This window comes from Zootoca vivipara, chromosome 11, assembly GCF_965207765.1.
Source record: "Zootoca vivipara chromosome 11, rZooViv2.hap1.1, whole genome shotgun sequence".
In the NCBI taxonomy this organism is placed as follows: domain Eukaryota; kingdom Metazoa; phylum Chordata; class Lepidosauria; order Squamata; family Lacertidae; genus Zootoca; species Zootoca vivipara.
In genome coordinates, this window is record NC_142594.1 from 24,736,971 (window position 1) to 24,759,841 (window position 22,871).

At 42.3% G+C, this 22,871-nt stretch overlaps 1 protein-coding gene across 1 annotated transcript in view; it reads right to left on the minus strand.

Annotated features, from left to right (window-relative positions):
- The window catches only part of DNAH11 (dynein axonemal heavy chain 11), a 143,647-nt gene extending 123,488 nt beyond the window's left edge, over positions 1-20,159 (minus strand). The window contains exons 1-8 of the mRNA XM_035129059.3: positions 19,671-20,159; positions 14,998-15,138; positions 12,019-12,215; positions 10,997-11,186; positions 9,170-9,269; positions 6,382-6,593; positions 4,773-5,006; positions 3,827-3,994 (exon numbers count right to left, since the gene is read on the minus strand). Coding sequence (XP_034984950.3) covers positions 3,827-3,994; positions 4,773-5,006; positions 6,382-6,593; positions 9,170-9,269; positions 10,997-11,186; positions 12,019-12,215; positions 14,998-15,138; positions 19,671-19,904 — 1,476 coding nt within the window. The 5' untranslated portion in view covers positions 19,905-20,159. The remainder of the gene's footprint in view (positions 1-3,826; positions 3,995-4,772; positions 5,007-6,381; positions 6,594-9,169; positions 9,270-10,996; positions 11,187-12,018; positions 12,216-14,997; positions 15,139-19,670) is intronic.
- Between the last annotated feature and the right edge of the window lie 2,712 nt (positions 20,160-22,871).

Consider the following 22,871-nt stretch of genomic DNA (forward strand, 5'->3'; position numbering starts at 1 on the left):
CATAAGCAACAAAACTGGGCCTGCTTATGGAGACAACTAAAGCCAAAGATGAAGTGAATAACTATGAAATGTGCAGTGAAGTATATTTGTTTTACCATTGAACTGATTTAAAATCATTGTCTGAAGTTCCTCGAAGTAAATTATCCTATCATACAGCCAAATCCTAGACCCACCAGCTAGTCTTAGTATCCCCCAACAAACATGGATAGGATAGGATGACAGCTGTAGTGAATTCCAGATAAAGGCAGGATAAAGTTGTTTACCAGGTCCATTTGCAGAAGTGATAGTACAATCAACACTCCAAAGAGCACAACTGAAAAGCTCAAAATCTTAAATACTTCATAATTAATAAGGCCAGGGCCATGTCCAATGGGACTTTATGGGATTTAACATTTGCTAGACAGTGTCCAAGCAGATTAATCTGGATTGGTGCCAACTAACAACGGTCCCCACCTGTCTTATCTCAAGTTAGTATTCTAGCAAGTTTTAACAAGCCTTACAGTTCTCTTTTTTTGTTACTTTATCATGCTGTACTAACAAACAGTACCTGCTGTTCAAATACACTACCGTTTACGTCAACAGAGTAAGCAATGACTCAAACTCTTAGATGCCATTTAGTACAATTTTATTTATTGTATATAGACTTTGCTACATAAACAGTAACTTTGAAAAAAAAACACCTCAGTACTCTCTATCCTTTTTAAAACAGCAGCAGCAACCAAGTGCTTTTGATCACAACAGTAATTTCTGTGTGATTATAGAATGTAATGCAATGAAATATTTCACTGCAATATTGTTAACTATTGTTTAGTTTGGTCTCCAAGTGATGGAGCCTACAATCTGACTCAAAGGCTGTTCAAGTCTAATTTACTTCAGTTAGAGCTAGCTGCCTAACTCTATGCACAACCGCACCCAAACAGGAGCGCCTGAAACACTCCACACATATGAGAGGGGCATGGAGCACAGATCACAACTCTTTGTTGAAAACTGACAACAGACCAAATCAAAAATGTAGGTTGGAATTGCAATTTCCTCAAAAAAAATCTGGGTTCACACATCCCATCAAACCATAGTGCATGCTGCTGAAATGGTGGGCAGTTTGTTTCTGCCCCACTCCCATGACACTGCCGGGAATAAGCCATGGTCTGGCTTGTTGTGTTGTCAGGAAGCTAGCCTGGCTATTCCAGGAATTTCAATCCTTACTTAGATTAGAAGGTTACTGGCATGCAGTTTACACCACTTCTCACCCCCACCTTGCCAAACTCATAACACTATGACAAAGGATCAAGCTATTTAGGTTTGATTCTCTGTCTGAACCCTGTAGCTAATTTGCCACGGATTTAATTGCTGAACCACAATATCAGATGACTTAAGCAATCATCTTTTTTTATTTAAAAAAATGCATACAGCTCCCTCCTTGAACAGCACCACTTCAAAATGCAGGTGTGATAAATGACGTATCTGAATGCTTTTCTCCTGCCCCAACCCCAACTTGAAACAGCAACATTTCCCTTGTCAAGGAAAGAAATATTCTTATTTTACTTTTCCCTACTTTCTTCTCCTTCCTGTGCTAGACTACAACATAAACACCCCCAGTGTCGATTGTAGGGTGTGTGTTGTTCAGCTGCGCCAATTTGGAGCTTGTACTGCAAACAAGCAAATAAAAAGCATCTTCTTATTCCCTGACTAACTGGCGTCAGAAGGGCTTCAGATGCTGCTGTGACTCTGCCATTCAAAACTTCCCCAGCTCTAGTTAGGATTACCCTGCCTATTTATTGTATGTCCAGATACTTGGGTGCTTGTTTTTTAAATGTACACAAGCATTCAAATATGAAACCCCGTATCTGCATTCTGATGCGGCAAAGGTGATTGCATTGTAGAATAGACAGTTATCTGCTTTTGGGGAAGAACACTATTTTTCCTACAGCTCTGTTGGAACAAAGTAAACAATTTGCTTAAAGTAAAATAAAGGAAAAGGAAAACAATCAACAAACAAGAAGGATCTTTAAGATTAACAAATTCATTAAGGTATAAACTCTGATAGACCAGAGTCCATTTAATGAGCTGCATTAATAGTTATATGGGTGTGATTTGGTATTTGAATAAATCAAGTCATCAATAACTTTTATAATTTTATTTCTGAGTTTCAAGTGCAATACTTAAACCATGCTGAACATACCACGCACTTGAGACATGAAAAATATTATTCACAAAATGCTTTACTTGCTATTTTATATAGTCATAGTTTACGACGTATTAACTTTCCTGTTAGCAGCTATTTTTCAGCAAAGCTTTTAGGTGCCACTCCAAAACCCAAAGACAAACAGTTCCTGATAATGTGAATGAAAACAAATGTATAGTGATGACAAGAAAAGCGTAACTGGTTAGTTCTTAGCTTTACTCTTTCATTTCGTCAATATCGAAGCTGCACAGAGAAATAAGGTTTCTTTTATCTTTAGCCACCTTCACACTTGTATAATATGCTTGAATGACTATTAAGCTAAAAAGTCAACCAGCTCCAAACCAGAATTGTTTGAAAACTTTCTGTATCACACGTCAGTCCTGAGCAGCAGAAAACACGTGAATGTGTTTGATGTTTTCCAAGGAACCATATATTAATTTAAAACAGCATTCAGTGAAATAAAATCAACTGGTATTGCTCAAGTATAGTACAAAACCTACGGTATTTCAAATATTCATTAATAGGGGCAGAGTAAAAATTTCAAAATATGAAATATGGATAAGGAGCTTAAACTTGGTACCCTATCGTCAAAACTGACATTCGAATTACCAGTACTAAGAACACACACTTGAGGAAGAAAGCAGTGTAAAGTTACTGAAAACATTTATGGAATCATAGAATTGTAGAGTTGGAAAGGACCATGAGGGTCATTTAGTCCAACCCCCTGCAATACAGGAATCTTTTGCCCATCGTGGGGCTCGAACACACAACCCTGAGATTAAGAGTCTCAAGCTTAACTGAATACATGCCTCAAGTCTGAACAATTTATTCTCACCGAGAACATTCTTAGATCAGGCTTTAAATTTGTTAATTTCTTCTCTATGCTGTGCTTCTCTTCCAGACACTAAGTTTGCAAGTCACAGTAAGACAGAGGTGGGAAACCTTTCTCGAAAGAGCCGTATTTCCTCCTGCAGGTCATATACCCATGATAGATGGTTCCAGAGGCAAAAGTGGTCAGAGAAACAAATGCAAATTTTACCTCTCTATCCAGGCAAGCAAGAAGCATCAGAATTCAAGGACACATTCCAGCCAGGCCAAGACAGACAGTGCAAATAAGGGCGGGTAAGGAGAGCACCATGGCTCGGGGCCTAAGGAGAGTCTCACGGGCCAGAGAGCCATGAGAGGCTGCATTTGGCTCCCAACACTGAGGTTCCCCATCCTTGCGGCAAGCTATATAACATGGATTCTAATGTGTGTGCAAATTGCACCAACTTTGCTCCTCAACAGAGCTAGGAGCAAACAAAACGTGATCCTTGGCTTAGCATTATGGTGGGATTGTGGTCAGTTTTGCTCCAAACCTCAATGATTGGTGAGACAGAAACAAACCTGGACCTATTATGGCTTGTTTCAGTGAAAAAAACAATGATTACAACAGCTGGATGTAACTCTAAGCCAGGGATCATGGGATGTCACCTCCGAATGCTAGTAGGGAGGAGCAAACCAGGTACGATTCACTTGTGCACGATAAGGAATGGCTTATGGGCTTACCATGATGCACATGCATTGCCACCGTATAGTCTTGCAATTTCTTTAGGATTAAAAAACAACAACACCCAAACGCAAATATGAAAAATGCTATATTACCACATTGTTGTAATCTGAGGGATCATATGTCTGCTCTTTAAAAATGTTACAGGACTTCATGAATTCTTCATTCAACTTGCAGATTTGGTCATTCAAAATTTTCCCCTTGATTCCACCAAACTCGAGTTTCTCCAGCTTCTCGAACTCAAGCGTAGTAACAAAAATATCCTAAAACAATAAACGCTATAATTAACCACAATTCCTGCCACAATGAAAAACTGATTGTGTGTGTGTGTGTGTGTGTGTGTGTGTGTGTGTGTGTGTGTGTTGCTCTACAACCTTGCATTACACATTTAACATAACCCAATAGCTAGAAACCAGAGGTTTCTTTCACAAAGATGTTTATCCACAAAAAAAAACCTCTTGGAGAATGTTGGGCAGAGGTGATTTATTGGGTGGGGTTGGACTTCCTGGTTGTGTGTTTTCCTCCTCTCCTTCTGTGTTAGAATATGGGGGGGGGTGTCTTTCTACGAATACTTGGAGGTTCCAAGAGTAGGACTGGTAAGAAGTGTGTCATGGGAAGAATCCTGAGTGCCAGACAGACCTCGGCCCCCAGGCCTGAGGTTCTTCACCCCTGGTGTACAGGGTTGCAGCCTCAGTTTCATAAGCCTAGATCTTATATACACCTAACCAGAGTAAGCCCTATTAAATTCAGTGAGATGCATTTCTAAATATACATAAACAGGGCAAACAACAGAACAAGATTACTGCAAAGAGCACGCTGCTTTTCTGCCATTAGTTTAATGTGAAGTTCCAATTGGAAAAGCTTTCAGGGAAGACTTGATTCTATCCTAAACTAAAAGCTAATCATGAATTTCTCTATATATGGCACTACCAACATGTGTAAAGGAACGTCTTCTGTTAAAAGATGCAGCAGTAGATTTTCCTATGTAGTTTAATCTTAACTGTAATATTAGTAGATATTATAGTAGTTGGTAAGAAATACCTCTATTTTTTCCAAGCGGTTTAGAAACATATTGAACCTAAGAAAGACCATATTTGGTTGAAAATCCCATGGTTTAACCTCTTGACTATTAGTGAAATAGGTTGCGATTTTTTCCCTTTGGCTAAAAAAGTTATCCTTAAAACTTCTTAAAGTACGAAGAGCATCTTGCACTTGTTCCAAAGTTTCTTCCGTTTCTCTTTTCATAATATCTTCTGGTGAAAGGTATGATATAGCCTACAGAGAGGAAGTAATAACATTTTTAAAATGTACCACCAATAAATGAAATCTAAGAGCCACTGGCAGGAAGGTAGTGCCATTGCAGTATTTTAAAAGACAGTATGTTTGCAGCAACACACAACTATATAAATGAAGGTTAAGTCTGTTGACATCACTTTGGAAAAAAGTCAAACAAATTATGTACATTTTCAAAACCTACATGTCTACTCCAAGTAGTAGATATGTGCCTCTTACATACATAAGCTCAACTGTGAACATCTTTTCACTGCAAGTGTATTGCATTGCAAGTAGAATTTCATTGGAGGTTTATCATGCAACCATCAGGTTGATATTATAATTGGTTTGCTACAGTTTTGCACAGTATGTGCCATGACTAGCTTACAGCATAACCAACAACCAGCTTTTTTGAGGGGGATTGCAAATTTCTCTCTAACTAGTGAACTACCCACAGTTATGACGGTCTATGAAGACAGTCAAGTATATTTCACATGTGCAATGCATCTCAATGGGCTTTGTTCACAGACAGACATTCTCTTTTCTGTTCTGATGGGAGTCTCTGCCAGCAGAGGCCAGGCTGCCCACAATCTGGAGTTTAAGTTCTGCACCCACCCTACCTATATAGTCCCTACGCTTGCTGCTTTCCCTACCATGAGTCAAGAGAGGTAGAAGCTAGGGTACTGGCACAGAAAAAGCAGAAAAAACGGCATCCACTGAAACAGTCAATGCACCAATAGATTTTGTTTACAGATCAGAGTTAAGATTTCTGTTAAGTTATTGGAATTGCCTCTTTGCAAATAGGGCAGTTTATCGATGTCAGACTATGAAGTAACCTAGCAGTTCACTAATAAATCCCCTGTGGTCTTGAACTTAGCAGATATTGCCATTACAGTTTTGCTATCTGATAAGCAATTCCCATTAACAATATATTAAAAATGGATGTTGTACACAGCTGACAACATGAAAAAGTGTTTGTAAAAAGCTATGTGATCTTTAAAGAATGCTGCCTCTTTGTCAGACAAACAGTGTATTGTATTTTTAATAGAGAGCACATAAAATGGCAGAATTTATGACTATAATTATTTGTGTGTTATATAGCTTTTGTTGTAAAAACAGTATCTTGGGGCTCCGGCAAATTCACGATAAATACTTTGGGAGATGGGAGCTAAAAAAATAACTAACACCAGATAAATTTATACTCTCTTGTCTTAACAATTCTCCTGTATTGATTGACCCTTATTGACTAAGGCTGAAATGCTATGCGCATTTCCCTGGGAGAAAGACACACTGAAATCTATAAAACTACTCCTGAGTAGGCATTTATAGGATTGTGCTTTTCATGCTTATCTAGTTGTCTATTCACAGCTTGTACTACCTGGCTAATGAGAAGATTGCAGAATTCCTGCAGCAGAGATATGATTCTTGCTGGCGTATTGTAAAACTTGGAGTGACTCCAGATCAGACAGATGGTGTGGAACAAAGGGGGAATTAAAATATGTATCTTTGGAAATTCTGTGTCTTGAAGATGCTGAATATGTCTTTGCAGAGGTCTCAGGTAGAGCTCAATATCTTGGGCTTCAATGAGTGCTGAGAAAAAGAAAAGAATCAAGTATAGCAAATGGCGGTGAGTCAGAGATTAACACTTTTGAGTTTTTCTACAAAAATGGCATAAAACAATCCCTATGCCTACAATAAAGCCTGCTGAATCTCCCAACACAGTGGCAGCATGGGGTTTAGGATAAATTTGAATGCTTTACTCCAATTCACACGTTTTGTTTCTCTGACATTCCTCTTTGCAAAGTAGAAAAGAAAGCATCGCCATTCGCATCCACCATTCAGATGACCTCACATATGAATCAGCAGCAGCATTCCACATGAACTCTTGAACAATTTCTCCTGCTCCAGAGACTAGGGCCTGAACCAATGGATTCAAGTTACAAGAAAAGAGATTCCAACTCAACCTCAGGAAGAACCTTTCTGGCATAAGAGCTGTTCAACAGTGAATGGACTCCCTCGGAATGTGGTGGGCTCTCCTTCATTGGAGGTTTTTAAGGAGAGGTTGAGTGGCCAGTTGTCAAGGATGCTTTAGCTGAGATTCCTAACAGGGTATCAGTATGGCGCTGTGGGTGAAACCACTGAGCCTAGGGCTTGCTGATCAGAAGGTCGGCGGTTCGAATCCCCGCAACGGGGTGAGCTCCCATTGCTCGGTCCCAGCTCCTACCAACCTAGCAGTTCGAAAGCACCTCAAAGTGCAAGTAAATAGGTACCGCTACAGCGGGAAGGTAAACGGCATTTCCGTCTGCTGCTCTGCTTCGCCAGAAGCGGCTTTGTCATGCTGGCCATATGACCTGGAAGCCGTACGCCGGCTCCCTCGACCAATAATGCAAGATGAGCGCCGCAACCCCAGAGTTGGTCACGACTGGACCTAATGGTCAGGGGTCCCTTTACCTTTATGGAACACCTGTTTCATATATGAAGTCATTTCTACAGTGGAAGAAAAGAGGATACGCTCACTGCTCAACCACATAAAGTGCCTAAGCTAGGCATAAGCACTCCTAGTCACTAGAGACTCCAGTGACATGTTCCTTTAGAGGGAGTGCAACCTCTCCCAGAACAGGCTGTGTACCTAATTCACCAATCACAGAATACCACCTTATCACAGACTACCACACTCAATCAATCAAGCTTTATTACGGTCGTATACCAGCTATTAAAATAAAAATGCTTTACAGGGCTATGGGGGTTGCCATTCGGGGTGGATATAAGAGTCTATAAGTTTGAAGGGGCTATGTTTCCAGATAGCGGGTCCAACTGGCCTTTCCCCTGGTGCTGCTCAAAGTTCTCAGTTTCGTACCCGAGCAAAGGAACTACTTCCCACAGTCCAATCCCGCGTTTACTATTCCAATGGCTGTCTTGTTCTGGGGGGGAAGACTGGTCCTGCAGATCTGGGTGCAGAATCTGGCTACCATCCGAGTTAACTTTTGCTCCTTTCCTAATAGTAGGGCCTTTAGTTTGGCCTTATCTGGGAGGTCGGCCAGGCTCTCCAGAATGGGGGCAATGGTATCTCTACGTACCTTATCGAACAGAGGGCATCTAAAAAAAAGATGTTCAGGGCTGCCTACTTCCCCCAACGGGCAGGAGCAGAGTCTCTGCTCGTATGGGATCTTTCCGAATGAGCCTAGCAGCACTGGCGAGGGCAATGCTGAGCTTCGGGCGAGCGTGAAGGCTCTTCTTGAGTTTCTGGATTCAAGATAAAAGAGATACGATGCCAGGGCAGCAACGTATTTCTTGTTTTCAACTATATTGAAATCCGGGGACCTCATGCTGTCCAGCTGTCTCTCCGTGTCCACAATTCTTTGTCTGACCTCAGATCTTGCTTGGTCTATGCCCATGGCCAATAGGGCTTGGGGTGAGAAGCCCAGTTTCCGGAGAGTGGCCTGGACCACAGACTACCAAGTTTCCTTTCATCTACTCTCAATTTAGGAAGGATAATCTATTCTGATCTAGGGGATTAAAAAAAAAAGTCCCATCAAAAATGAAAGTGAAGCACTGGCTCTCCTGTGTCACCTTTAAAGGCCAACACTTTTCAAAATCTATGAAGAAATTCTAGCTGCTTTAATGAATTTTGGCCAACATGCAAGAGAATGATTTCTCCTGGTGGCTGTTTACACACAAGATTAACTTTCAAATTCCAAAGTGTAAAAGAAAGAACATTTGCCCGCCTAGCAAGGACCATGCAAGCTTAATCACTTGCTGAACTCTTTGCACATTTGGGATAAAGTGCCCCATAAAAATAATAAGCATTATGAGATTTCATTGACATTTCATTTGATCAATATGCAGACAAAATAGTAAAACATGACCAACTGGGTAATACACAGTTAGAAGTAAAACTACCTAGTAACAGTTTTACCACATGGAACAGTCTCTAAATAATGTTTACAAAACACTCTGTGTTAATCTAATTGCTTAAGCATTTTATCTTGCTTCGTATGGAAGTAAAAACATCCAAACTTTATACATATAAATTATGAGGACACCTAAGGCTGTCCCAAAGCACAGGCAGTTAAATTAATGCTTGCAGCAATACATCAAGAAGTATTATGGATTATTCCATAACACACACACACATAAACATACACATTTCATTCAGAGAAATTTACCATTTTCTACTTCCTTGTAAATGTCTTGAAAAGTAGGATAATAGCTGCTCATCTTCACTTTTAAGATCCTAATCATTTTCTGAACGATGGGACTCTTAAGCTGGAATGAGAACAGAACAATGAATCTCCAGCAACTATCCAGTATATTTTAAGAATTCGTTTTATCACAAAATGCAGTGGGCAGTGTTCAATCTTTGGACAGACCAAGCAGCAGGGTTTCACAAATCATTGGATATACATTTGAAAATTAATTTCCAATCCTAACAAATCATACCCTTGAAGGTGATTGCCAGAAAAGTATTTAAAATGTCGAGTCTTGGGGCTGAATGTTTATTGCACCAAATCTCAACTACCACAGCCCATTTTTAACATAAGGATCAAGTTTGTGGTTTTACCTGCTACACCCCCTCCTGGACAGATGCTTTACAAACTTTGAACTTTGCTGGTTCAAAATAGGTTTCAAATGGAACTGGTCCCTTAGAACAGTGTTTCCCAAACTTGAGTCTCTAGTTGTTTTTGGACTACAGCTCCCATGATCCCTGGCTACTGGTCCTGCTAGCTAGGGATAATGGGAATTGTAGTTCAAAAACTGATGGAGACCCAAGTCTGGGAAACACTGCCTTAGAACATGGGTCACTAGTATTTATTCATTTTTTAAACTTTGCTATAGCTTAGTTAGTACCAAGGTTAGTTAGACCATCTGCATGTTTATGAACCCGGCCATTCTTTAAAGCCCACCAGCGGTTTTGCTCTGGGTGCCTCCCCTGCCTCCCCCTCCTCAGTAGTGGGCCCCCCAACTGTGGAATATTATCCCAGGGAAACCTGACTAGTTGTAGGTACTTGGTGAATATAATTTTCTCTTGTAGTTTAGTACAGGGGTATGGAATATGAAGCCCTGCAGATGTTGCTAGAATCCAACTCCCATCAGCCCCAGTCTGACCAATGCTCAAGGACAATGGAAGTCGAGGTCACAATTTATTTATCCTTTATTTACACTGTGCCTCGCAGGACGAATTTAATTCGTTCTGCGAGTCAATTCGTTTTGCGAAAAATTCGTCTTGCGAATCGCGGTTTCCCATAGGAATGCATTGAAATTTCTTTTTTTGTCCATAGGAACGCATTAATTAAATTTCAATGCATTCCTATGGGAAACCGCGATTCACAAGACGATTTTTTCGCAAAATGAATTCATCTTGCGAGTCACCATCAGATCACAAGACGCATTCGTCTTGCGAAAAATTCGTCTTTTAGGGCATTCGTCTTGCGAGGTGCCACTGTACTTTGTAAGTCACTTTTATCTTGCCCAGGGCAACCCTAAGCAACTTACAACCAAACCAATAGACAATGAACCCCACATGGGTACATTAAAACCAAGAGGAAAGAGAAATACATTAAAATAAAATAAAAATCCCACCCACTTCTAAAGGCCCACAGATATTTAAAGGCCAAAGGCCTGCTTGTAAAGTTTTTGCCTGGCGCCTGATGATGATGCCAGGCAAGCCGCCCCGGAGAGAGCATTCCACAAACAGGGAGCCACCACAGAAAAGGCCCATTATATGCTCCAACCATCTTGCCCCTGTGAGCAACCTGGCCACTGAATTCTGCACCAGCTGACATTTCCAAACCATCTTCAGAGGCAGCCCTACATATAACATGTTGCAGTAACCTAACCTAGAGCTTACCAGAGCACAGACAACAAACTTCAGCTTGCCTGGCAGTACGTATCTACAAGTTAACAACTACTACTGTATCCAATTTTTCAACTCTAAATCACATTATATACAAAGATACAATTACAACAATGGTCACGAAGTGCTAATTGCTTACCTGGTCATATATGCACAAGAGATTATCCTTTCTTTCTTCCCAAAACTTTAGCTCAACCTGAGGATCTGAGTGAAAGCCATGAAGAAGAGTTTCAGATGAATTCCTTCCCACAGTGTCTTGTATTTGATGCGACCACTTGATAACCATTGATTCTATTGCATGCAGTACTGATCTTGCGAAAGAGTCTTGCCTGCAAGTTAGGAAAATGGCAGGATTCCCACATTCTTAAATTCAGTGACATTTTACAGTGCATGTATCGGCTCTATATTCCTGTCTTACTTTGCACTTAGATCAGTTTATATTGCTTAGCATCGTAGGCCCTTCTATCACATTTTTTTGTTTTGTGTCATTTTCTGTCTGTTTATCATCTTAGAAACAGTCTCTCTTTTACACTGGGAAGTGCCAATTTTCAGTTTCACACTGAAAACTTTTCTACCCCATTTCCAACGTCTTTCACCCCTATGCTAAACAGTGTCCAACCAGGCAAATTTGTTCAGATTTGGCAAACCAAATTGTAAGCCAAATTGTTTTCGGGACCATCCAGTTTCAAACTCTTATTTTGCCATTTTTTTTTTTAAAAAAAAGGTATCGTTGTTAATAGTTTAATAAAATCTGCCTTTAAAGAAAAACAACTTATTTTTCTGTGAAATAAAATCTAATGCTGATTATTGCTATACCATTTTGATTTTGGCGTAAAATAGGCTTTAGTAATTTGTGCCTTTCTAAAAAAATAAAATAAAAATAATGCAATAATCAATACATCTGTTACTTATTTCACTCATTGCAATTACATTCCAAAGACTTGAAGTACACAGCGCTTTGCTTGGTATTGTACATCTCACATTGACAGGTGACTCCCACCATTCAGTTTTATTGCCATTTTTAAGGATTCAACCAAAACGTTTTATCCTCTGCTTGAAGAAACATGAAGCAAAATGCAATTCTTTTTGATGTAAACACACACACACACACACACACACACACGAGAGAGAGAGAGAGAGAGAGAGAGAGAGACTCCTTACTTATTTTCAGTACATATCTCATGCAACTCAGTCTCTCTTGCAACTGTTGGAATGGGAAGCAGAGTTCTTCCTGACATAGCTCCAGTCATAACATATGCCTTATTTCTCATGATTTCTACATGACGTTCCATGTCCAGGGAAACAACATGTGGCCACGACTCATTATTTTTCTTATTGGAAAGAATGGGCAGTACAACCTGAAAGAAGTGAGAAAACAGTGGTGGGATAGAGGCAAAACACATATATAAACTAGGGCTGCCATATGTCCGGATATTCCCGGGGTTTCAAAGGCGAAATCAGGGTTGCCAGACTCAATAGTGGACAGGACTTCTGTGCCTTTAATTGCCCTGCTCTCTTTTGAGTCTGGAAACCTTAAAGAGAAACCAGCAGACCCTTTGCTTGGAAATTAATTAAACAAAGGGTCTGCTGGTTTCTCTTTAAGGGTTCCAGACTCAAAAGAGAGCAGGGCAATTAAAGGCACAGAAGTCCTGTCCTCTAGGCGAAATAGACGTCTGGGGGTAATTTCCGAAATGTGGCACTTTGTCCTAGATCTTAGGCAAGTCAATCACGGGTCTTTTATGCGTTTTTGTCTTTAAAAATTTTCAACAACTTTGGAGGTGTCCTGGTTGTTACTTTTTGAAATATGCCAAGCCTAATATAAATGCATTGCAGAGAGGGGCGGGTGGGGGGGGGAGGCTTCAAACCTAGCAGCACTTTCAGTTTCTTAGTGACACGCCCCAACATGTTTTCTTTTTCAGCCCCATCCTCCTGCATTTTGGATTATACTGGGCATGGCTTTATATAAACAATGGCATATATATATATATATATATTGTACATTAGGTCATGGAAGAACATTTGAATGTCAAGTAAATCAAACCCAATTAGTAGAAAAAATTCTCTATAATGGTAAGGGAGAATACGTATGCACAAGTGTTGAATAGCTGGAAACTACAGTAGATGGACGCGAGTAATTTATTATATTTACAAAAAGGAATTAGGGATAGAGATATAAATTGCTCCAAGTTTTACTCTTTGTAGTATGTTCTAAGAAGAGTCAGGTTTTTTGCATGAGGATAATGAGGAAGATCCTTGATTGATTGTGAAATGGCTAGCATAGCATTTCTGTCTCTTATCTTCACACTTTTTAGTCCTTTTTAAATAAAGAATTTTTTATATATTAAAAAAAACCCAACGTGGCATGAATACTTTGGACAGCTATGTAGTAAGAAATAATCAAAAGCATGTTGAACAATGCAAGATCTTTACATTAAATATTTGACTAGGCATTTCTGCTGTTGTGAAATTCTCAGCTGATCTCTGTGCAATAAAGTAGTTAAGTAAACAGTCACTGTGGCACTATGAATATGATTTGTAACCACTACATTCACGTACACTTGCTTGTTGCTATACATCTCCCATAGTGATAATGTTTGCTAAATGCAAACTTGCTGGTTAAACTTAATGCTTGCTAAATCCCATTTCACCCTTTTATTTCCAGTCTCTTGTCCAATCTGCTTGCAATAAAGAAATAACATGCAGACTATTTATTTATAGCTTTTATAAAGCACTGTTCATAATGTATATCCCAGGGCAGTTCAGAACATAAAATTATAAACAATAAATATAATAAAACAAAACACCAAGAGCACTTAAAGTCTACAGGCTGAGCTGCAGAGTAAAACTCACAGTTTCTAAAAAGTATTTAAGAATTAGTTGAAAAGCCTAGGGTATTAGAAAAGTTCTTGCCTGCCACATATAAAACTACAGAAGAGACACCAGGTATAAGTTTCCATAACTGGGGTTAAAGGATCCCTTTTCATTTGCTATCACCAATTTTGTACATGATAGAGGGAACTTTTCAGAGTAAGCAACAGCGCAAAGGCAGAGTGATCACTTATTTACCAAGTAAATTTGCTCTCAAATAGCCATTCTCATTAACATCTACCCTGGCCTGCCATTTTAAGTGGAAAGCATGCAAGGACAATGCTCTCTACAACATATTATGGGAAAACTAAGTCTTCATTAATGACATTTTGACTTCCCGCAGAATAAACCCTGAAGCAGAAATCCTAATCAATGACCTGCTTCCTGTGTCGTCAACAAGACATGGTTTTAAACCAGGCACCCCCAAACTTTGGCCCTCCAGATGTTTTGGACTACAATTCCCATCTTCCCCGACCACTGGTCCTGTTAGCTAGGGATAATGGGAGTTGTAGGCCAAAACATCTGGAGGGCCACAGTTTGGGGGTGCCTGTTTTAAACTATGGTTTAATGTGAATGAGCAGCACGTTGGGGCAGAGTGCTAAAAAGTTGTCACATCACTCCTTCCCCCTTCTGCTTCGGACAAAACAAACCAGAGGCTGGCTTGTTGTATCTTCCTGGCATGGGTTCATTCATGGTTTCCTTTAAGCAAACCACAAGCAGTAAGCCAAGAACAAACCTTGGTTACTGCTCTAGGATTGTTAGGGGGAAACAAACAATGAAACCAAGTTGAGATAATAACATTGTACAGAAGCGCAGCAGGGTGGGGGAAGAGCTGCAAGATATTTTATACACCATGCCACCAACATGCTCTTTCACATTAAACCAGTTTGTTTTAAACAATGGTCAGTGTGATGTGTGAAATTCTGTTTGCTTTTGTGAGCTACCGAGTGTTACTGTCTGCATCCCCTACCTTATATTTTACTTTACAAGGAAATAAAGGAGGGTTGAATATTCAGGTAAAAGACACCCTGGTTTTTTTTAAAAAAAACTGAGGGACCACCCCCACCCCCAGCTACGGACCCATGCTACCCCTTCTTCATAAACCCGATTAACCAACATCCTGGTCAAACCTATTTGATCTAAATCAGATGTTACAAAGGATCCCCCCCACACCTGCAAGTTCGGAGTAGGATTGAAATCCATTTATTTGGTGTAGTGCGGTTAAAGACTGAGAAATTAGAATTATGGAAGAAATACATAAGCTAGAAGTACCTCTTCTAAGAAAATCATTACATGCTCCATAGGTGCTCCAGACAATTCTGCAAATTTGAGGGCTTCATTGCAGTTTTCTGCTCCAATGCAGTCTGTGTTCTTCATAATACAAACGGTTTTGGGTTTCATGCCGCTTCGTATCTAAACCAGAAAGATATAAGTTACAATTCTCAAGTGAATGAATTGTGACCATATGTACTCATTCATTTGATAATTTATATAGTGTTATGAGGGTTTTTTTGGGGGGGGGGGTACGCTGTATGCCAGAGTCCCTTCTCATTTCTGGATGCAACAAGGATCCAATTGCTGGAATGGCCAGACAAGTTTCTTGGTAATGGGTCATTAAAGCAACAAAGTAAGCGACTCTGTGCCAGACTACAAATGAGTGGGGGCCCCTCCCACAAGTCACTGGTAGTTAGAAAGACAAAAGCCTTCAGGTGTGTGAGCTAGAACTAGAAGCAGGAAGCAGGCTGGGTAGCTGATAGAATCATGCATGATTTCTGCTGGAATCAAAGGCTGTGGCTATGGGAGAAGCAAGACCTCATTGGGATGTTAATGCTGTGAACCCCTCCATCATAGGCTCGTGTTGCATATATGTGCAAATAAACCATACGTCATATGAAGACACCACAGTCTCCGCTGACTACTGTCCCTCTTTCTGAGGAAACTGAACTCTGGGCAAGCTCCTGGAATCTTGCACTGCTTGGAGATTGTAGGTTGGCATGCACCACTATAACTGTACTAAAATGGGAATTAAGACTGGGAACCATGATTAAGATAAACAACCATGCTCCATTGCTCCATGCAAACCAGATCAGAGTGGAATAGCTCTTGAACACAATAGGTTTGGTCCATAATATTGCAACTACAGAAGATTACCATAACGCGGTACCAGGACTGCCAAGATTCATGCTCACATGTTGCAACATTCCATAAACAACTTTGGAAACTATGGGGCATAAGTTTTCCGGGACAGCTGCAATGTATCCCAAACAAAAAAAAGCCCTTTGATGACTGGAATGATGTGCACATTTGCACAATGTACAGAAGATTCAGTGAATTAGTGGTTGTATATCCTGCTGTGGTGCTTATATGCTTCTGGATTGGAGCTTCCACAGTGTATGTGTGTATGTATGTTTTGTGTTTGTTTGTTTGTGTGTGTGTGTGTGTGTGTGTGTGTGTGTGTGTGTGAGGCTGCTGGATTCCCTGTCTCCCTAGTCACAGCCTTGCTGCTCTACTAAAGGAGAATCTATGTATGGAAACTTATTTCTGGTCATTTATTTCCCCACAATGAAGGATTATGGAGGCAATTTATACTTAAGTATACCAACACTAATAACCTTGATGTTAGATTAGTAAATTTGAAAAATAAAGTAAACTTTTAGGATTGTCATATTTTGAAGAGCAAAATGGATCCTGAAGCTGAGGCTCCAATACTTTGGCCACCTCATAAGAAGAGAAGACTTCCTGGAAAAGACCCTGATGCTGGGAAAGATTGAGGGCACAAGGAGAAGGGGACAACAGCGTGCTCTGGTCCATGAGGTCACGAAGAGTTGGACACGACTAAACAACAACATGGATCTCTGTGACAACTTGTTTTACATACCCATGAAAAAGAGGATGTGTCCTGGAAAAAGAGGACATACGGCAACCCTAATTAGTAAACTCATTTTTAATTTCGATACCTTTTTTCATTAGGGTTGATCCAGATTTATTACATATTGCTGTGAGTATGAAGCATACTTCAAAATTATTAGCTACTGTAGTGGGTTGCTTTGATTTTTCTTCTACTACTTTGTGCAATGCAATGGCTTTAAAATAGCTGTCTTATAATTAGCGATGAAATTCAGTACTTTTAACTCTAGTTGCAACATATTGGTACAAGTTGTATCTAGTTTGTTTGGCCTTCCCCACCTAAATTTATAAAGTAAGTGTGTTGTTATGAAGATCAAATCTGAAGTAAAAAGTAAACGAAGAACAAAAGAGAATTCCAGATAATCAGAGACTCCCCTTACTTGTTTCACTTTGAGGTCTCATCTCATTACAGAGGAACTGTAACCATGAACCTTCTCATCACAGACACAGCAGTAGGAAAGAAGTATTGGACTTCACGTCCCCTCCCCTATGAACTGGTATCATAACTCAGCAGTTACATCAGAATCCAAGTTGCAATCTTAACTCATGTAAAGTCAAGGGGAGATAATTTAGCATAGCCACACCAAGTTAACAGCTTGTGATAAACATGTTGTGTAAACATTGTCCTCTCCTGGACAATGACCGCTCCCTTTCTCAAGCTCTGGGAGGAAGACCTTTCATTGCCTACAGACAGCCACCCAATCTTAAACAACTCCTCACCCACAATAATACAACCACCAGACTTAACATGGACACTGGTACCAGAGCCTGCAATAAACCCAGATGCCAACTTTGCTGCCACATACACCCAGACAACACCATTACTGGCCCCAACAACATCCAACATACCATCTCAGGACTATTTAATTGCTCATCCTCTAACATTGTGTATGCCATCAAATGCCAACAGTGCCCTTCAGCTCTCTATATTGGACAAACAGGCCAAACCCTACGCCAAAGGATAAATGGACATAAATCTGACATCAGGAACCAGAAGACAGAAAAACCAGTAGGAGAACACTTCAATCTCCCAGGACATTCTATACAAGATCTCAAAGTAGCTGTCTTACTACAAAAGAATTTCAGAAATAGACTGGAAAGAGAAGTTGCTGAATTGCAATTTATCACCAAGCTCAAAACCATGGAGGGACCTGGTTTGAACAGAGATATCGGGTTCTTATCTCATTATACATGATAAGCGATCTTCAGCCATCTCAACCCTTGCTTTTTCATGCAAAACCATTTGCAGTCGTTTGCGGTCATCAACAGCTATCAGTCAGTCAATCACCCATTTCCACCACCCTTCTGAGTGATCCCCCCTCCCCATCCCCACCCCTCCCCACCCCTTCTCTACATAAGTGCCTGGAAACTTCCATTTCACTGTATCTGAAGAAGTGTGCATGCACACGAAAGCTCATACCAAAATAAAAACTTAGTTGGTCTTTAAGGTGCTACTGAAGGAATTTTTTTATTTTACTTCGATCCAGACCAACACGGCTACCTACCTGTAACCATGTTGTGTAAAGAAGCTTTTGAAAGCTGTGAATCACATGGAAGCAATTACCAATACAAATCTTTCTGAAATTCAGTTTCTCAGCAAAATGACTTAAGTGTTACATATAATACACAATAGCATTTTTACTGCAGCAGAGAATGTTTCTCAAATAAGTAAACATGCTCTTCAGCAAACAAGCAGAAAATGCACCTACATTGTTTACCTTACAGATCCAGAAACAACGGCCACACCTATTGGCATTTGTTTGGGTTTGTAACCTGCCACATTGCTCAGGCTTTTGGTGAGTTACAATACAGAAACACAATCAAACTATAGTTCGCAACAGATAAATCAGACTTGCATATTAATAAATAAAAAACCAGCCCAGGCACAAAGGTCTTACAACATTTTCCAAAAAGACTTGGGCTTTAGCAGGTCTCAAAGGAAAGGTGTTCTATATTTTGGGGCAACCAGACAGGACTATAGCACTGAACATGTTTCAAACAGTATATGTGAGATGAGGTTCTACCAATGAATTAACTGTGCACCTTTTACAACCAAATGGAAATATATGAAATATATTGACAGACTAGTGGTACATGGCTCTAGGGATTAGTGTTAAATAATGCAAACTCATTCTGAAGTAAGAACTGTGCATTAGAAACTTCTCAGGAACAGTCCCCACAACTTCGTTATGTATGGATGCTGTAAAGAAAATAGGTTGCAGGTGGGTACAGCCCACAGGTAGGCCCACAATAGCCAGCAATAATTTTTGTCACTGGAGGTTGGGTGGGATAGAATAATAAAATCACAGAATCATACAGCTGGAGGGGACCAAAAGGGTCATCTAGTTCAAGCTCCTGCAATGCAGGAATCTTTTTTGGCCAACATAGGGCTCAAACCCACATGCCTGGGATTAAGAGTCTCATGCTCTACTGACTGAGCTGAACAGCTCTCTCCCCCCCCCCCTTATGAAAATGACAACAGTCCACTGTGGACTATGGTCATGTTCAATCCAATTCAAAAGAAAGTGACTGTATACACATGGATACAATCACGTTGTATATAAGCAATCTGAAGTTGTATATAAGCAATCTGAAGTTATAGTCCTACAGTGCAAGCATATCAGTATATGCACCTTTTTCCAACACCTGATGATATTTTGGAGTTAACGTCTCCTAGAATGGCTCCATAGGAGCCAAGGCCCTTTCAGCTCCCCCAATAAAATATTGGAGGGGTCCGCACCCCCTTAAAGTTGATGGGCATTGCCATTCAGATGGTGTGTGCCATGTCATGTGATCGATTATGTGGGCTTACCTGTCCCCCCCCCCAATATTTTATTCACGTTGGCACCCCAGGCTGGCTTCGAGATTTGGAAGTCACCCATACCAAACAGCATGCGCAAAACACATCCACATGGCTGGGTGTTGACGGAGCCCACAGGAGGCGAAGGAGAAACCAGTCCACTTGGCGCACTGCAAGATTACAGAAGGGCGCGCCTGTTCTGGCACCCCACCCAAACACCTCCCTGGCCATTATTTACCTTCGTCCCAGCTGCTAGCCCTCCTGCCAGAGAAAGGCAGAAAGCCAGCAAAGGGAGGCGGCTGTTCTCCAGAAAGTCCTCCAGGAGCTTCTGGTTGTCTTCCTCCGCCAGGAACTGACTCCATTTGTCGTCTTTCAGCTTCAGCAAATGCGCCACGCGACGCCCCACGAACTGGGCCCTCGCGTCCTCCGCGAAACTTTTCTCCTGCGCCGTCTCGTCTTCGTCCTCTTCCATCTCCAGCCCGAGGTTCACACAGGGAGGAGCGGGGAAGGAGGAGGCGACGGCGGCGCTGCAGCTGCAGCTGCAGCAGCTGGGACACTTCGTTGGCGATGCTCTCCTTCGCGGCTGCGCGCCCTTCCCAACTTCTCTCCGCGACGCGAAGCTGGACGCCCTTTCCTCGCCTTCCCCGCGCAGTTCTGGAGATCCCGCTAGTTAGCGCGCGGGCAGCTCACCTGCTGCTGCTGCTGCTTGCGCTCATTGCCGGCCCCCGAGTTGCTCCCCACGCCCCCGCCAGCGTCCGGCTCAACTCGCTGCTCTGCCTGCTCCAATCAGCGGCGGCGTCCCGTTGCCCTGGGGACGAGCGAAAAAGTCACGGCCGGGCCACCCACAGCCGCTTCTCAAGGGAAACAAATCAAAGCCCTGGCCAATTAGGGCCACGTCTTGCCAGGAAGGAACCATCAGCCGCTGCGGGGGTGGAGGGGGGGCAACGGAGAAGCTAACGGGTGGCGAAGGTTTTTTTAATGCCTGGTGCGTCCCACGGATGTTTAGCGACACACCTCCAGGGGTCTCTGCCCCCGTGCGCAGAGGAGCGCGCACCGCAGGTCCTCCCCACGAGCAAATGGACTGGCTCGCTTCAAGGCAGCAAAACTAGCCACTCGATAAAATGCTTTGATTTTTATAGTTTCCAAACGGTGTTTTCATTTGGGCAAGGTCGGGTGCTTCTGGGCAGGTGTTCGCAGAAGCCCAACTTGCAGCCAGTGTCTTCAGTTTCTCATAGTTTTGAAATGGCAAAGTAGGCAAGCTGCAGATAATAATAATAATAATAATAATAATAACAACAATAATAATAAATTAATAATAATAATAAATAATAATTTATTATTTATACCCCGCCCATCTGGCTGGGCTTCCCCAGCCACTCTGGGCAGCTTCCAACAAAATATTAAAATACAGTAATCCATCAAACATTAAAAGCTTCCCTAAACAGGGCTGCCTTCAGATGTCTTCTAAAAGTCTGGTAGTTGTTCTCTTTGACCTCTGGTGGGAGGGTTTTCCACAGGGTGGGTGCCACTACCAAGAAGGCCCTCTGCCTTGTTCCCCGTAAATTGGCTTCTCGCAGCAAGGGAACCACCAGAAGGCCCTTAGCGCTGGACCTCAGTGTCCGGGTAGAACGATGGGGGTGGAGACACTCCTTCAGATATACTGGACCAAGGCCGTTTAGGGCTTTAAAGGTCAGCACCAACACTTTGAATTGTGCTCGGAAACGTACTGGGAGCCAATGTAGGTATTTCAAGACCTGTGTATTGTGGTCTTGGCGGCCGCTCCCAGTCACCAGTCTAGCTGCCGCATTCTGGGTTAGCTGTAGTTTCCAGGTCACCTTCAAAGGTAGCCCCACACAGAGCGCATTGCAGTAGTCCAAGCGAAAGATAACTAGAGCATGCACCACTCTGGCGAGACAAATCCGTGGGCAGATACGGTAAGGTCTCAGCCTGAGTACCAGATGAAGCTGTTAGAAAGCTGCCCTGGGCACAGAATTAACCTGCACCTCCATGGATAGCTGCGAGTCCAAAGTGACTCCCAGGCTGCGCACCTGGTCCTTCAGGGGCAGAGTTACCCCATTCAGGACCAGGGAGTCATCCACACCCGCCCACCTCCTGTCCCCCCAAAACAGTACTTCTGTCTTGTCAGGATTAAACCTCAATCTGTTAGCCGCCATCCATCCTCCAACCGCCTCCAGACACTCACATAGGACCTTCATCGCCTTCACTGGTTCTGATTTGAAAGAGAGTTAGAGCTAGGTATCATCCACATATTGATGAACACCCAGCCCAAACCCCCTGATGATCTCTCCCAGCGGCTGCATATAGATGTTAAAAAGCATGGGGGAGCGGACAGAACCCTGAGGCACCCCGCAAGTGAGAGCCCAGAGGTCTGAGCACTCATCCCCCACCATCACTTTCTGAACACGGCCCAGGAGGAAGGAGCGGAACTACTGTATAACAGTGCCCCCAGCTCCCAGCCCCTCTAGACGGTCCAGAAGGATGTTGTGGTCGATGGTATCAAAAACCGCTGAGAGATCCAGCAGAACTGGGAAACAGCTCTCACCTTTGTCCCTAGCCTGCCGGAGATCATCGACCAGTGCGACCAAGGCAGTTTCAGTCCCATGATGAGGCCTGCTTTTTTCCGCAGATGCAATAGAGGCGGTAAAGAAGGTCTTATTCGCCGTTGCTATTGCCACTTGGTAGGCTCGACATTGAGCTCTAACCCGTGTGCAGTCAGATTCAAAATGAGTTATCCGCCACCGGCGCTCTAGCAGTCTCAGCGATTCATTGCCCTCAGATCCATGGAAAACCACGTGGCTGTCTGGGCTCCATGCAATCGGAGAGGGTGCTTCAGAGCTAAATAGTCAATAGCCCCACATTCCAGCGGGCCACCAGGAAATCAGCTGAAAGGCCATCAACATGGGATAAAACATCCCTTACCACTCTCTGGAAACCATTTGGATCCATTAAGTGGCAGGGGTGGACCATGCGAATCGGTCCCACCTCCCTGCAGAGGGGAAGGGTTGCGGAAAAGTCCAGTTGCACCAAGAAGTGATCTGACCATGGCACTTTAGTTTTACTTTTACTTAATGTCAGATCACCAACATCCATAGAGGTGAACACCAGGTCTAAGGCTTGTCTGCGGCTATGAGTTGGCCCAGACTTATTCAGGGACAGCCTCATGGAGGCTATGCTTTCCACAAAGTCCAGAGCGGCCCCAGGTCGTGTCGGCATGGATGTTAAAATCCCCTAGGACAACCAAACTAGGTGTCTCCAGGAGAACACCTGCCATGACCTGAAGCAGCTCGGGCAGGGAATCCTTGGTGCAGCGGGGAGGTCGGTACAGCAAAAGGAATCCTGTACTGCCCCTATTGCCCAATTCCAGAACATGCACTCAGAGAACTGGGTCTTCCCAATAGGACGCCTGGTGCAAACTAAT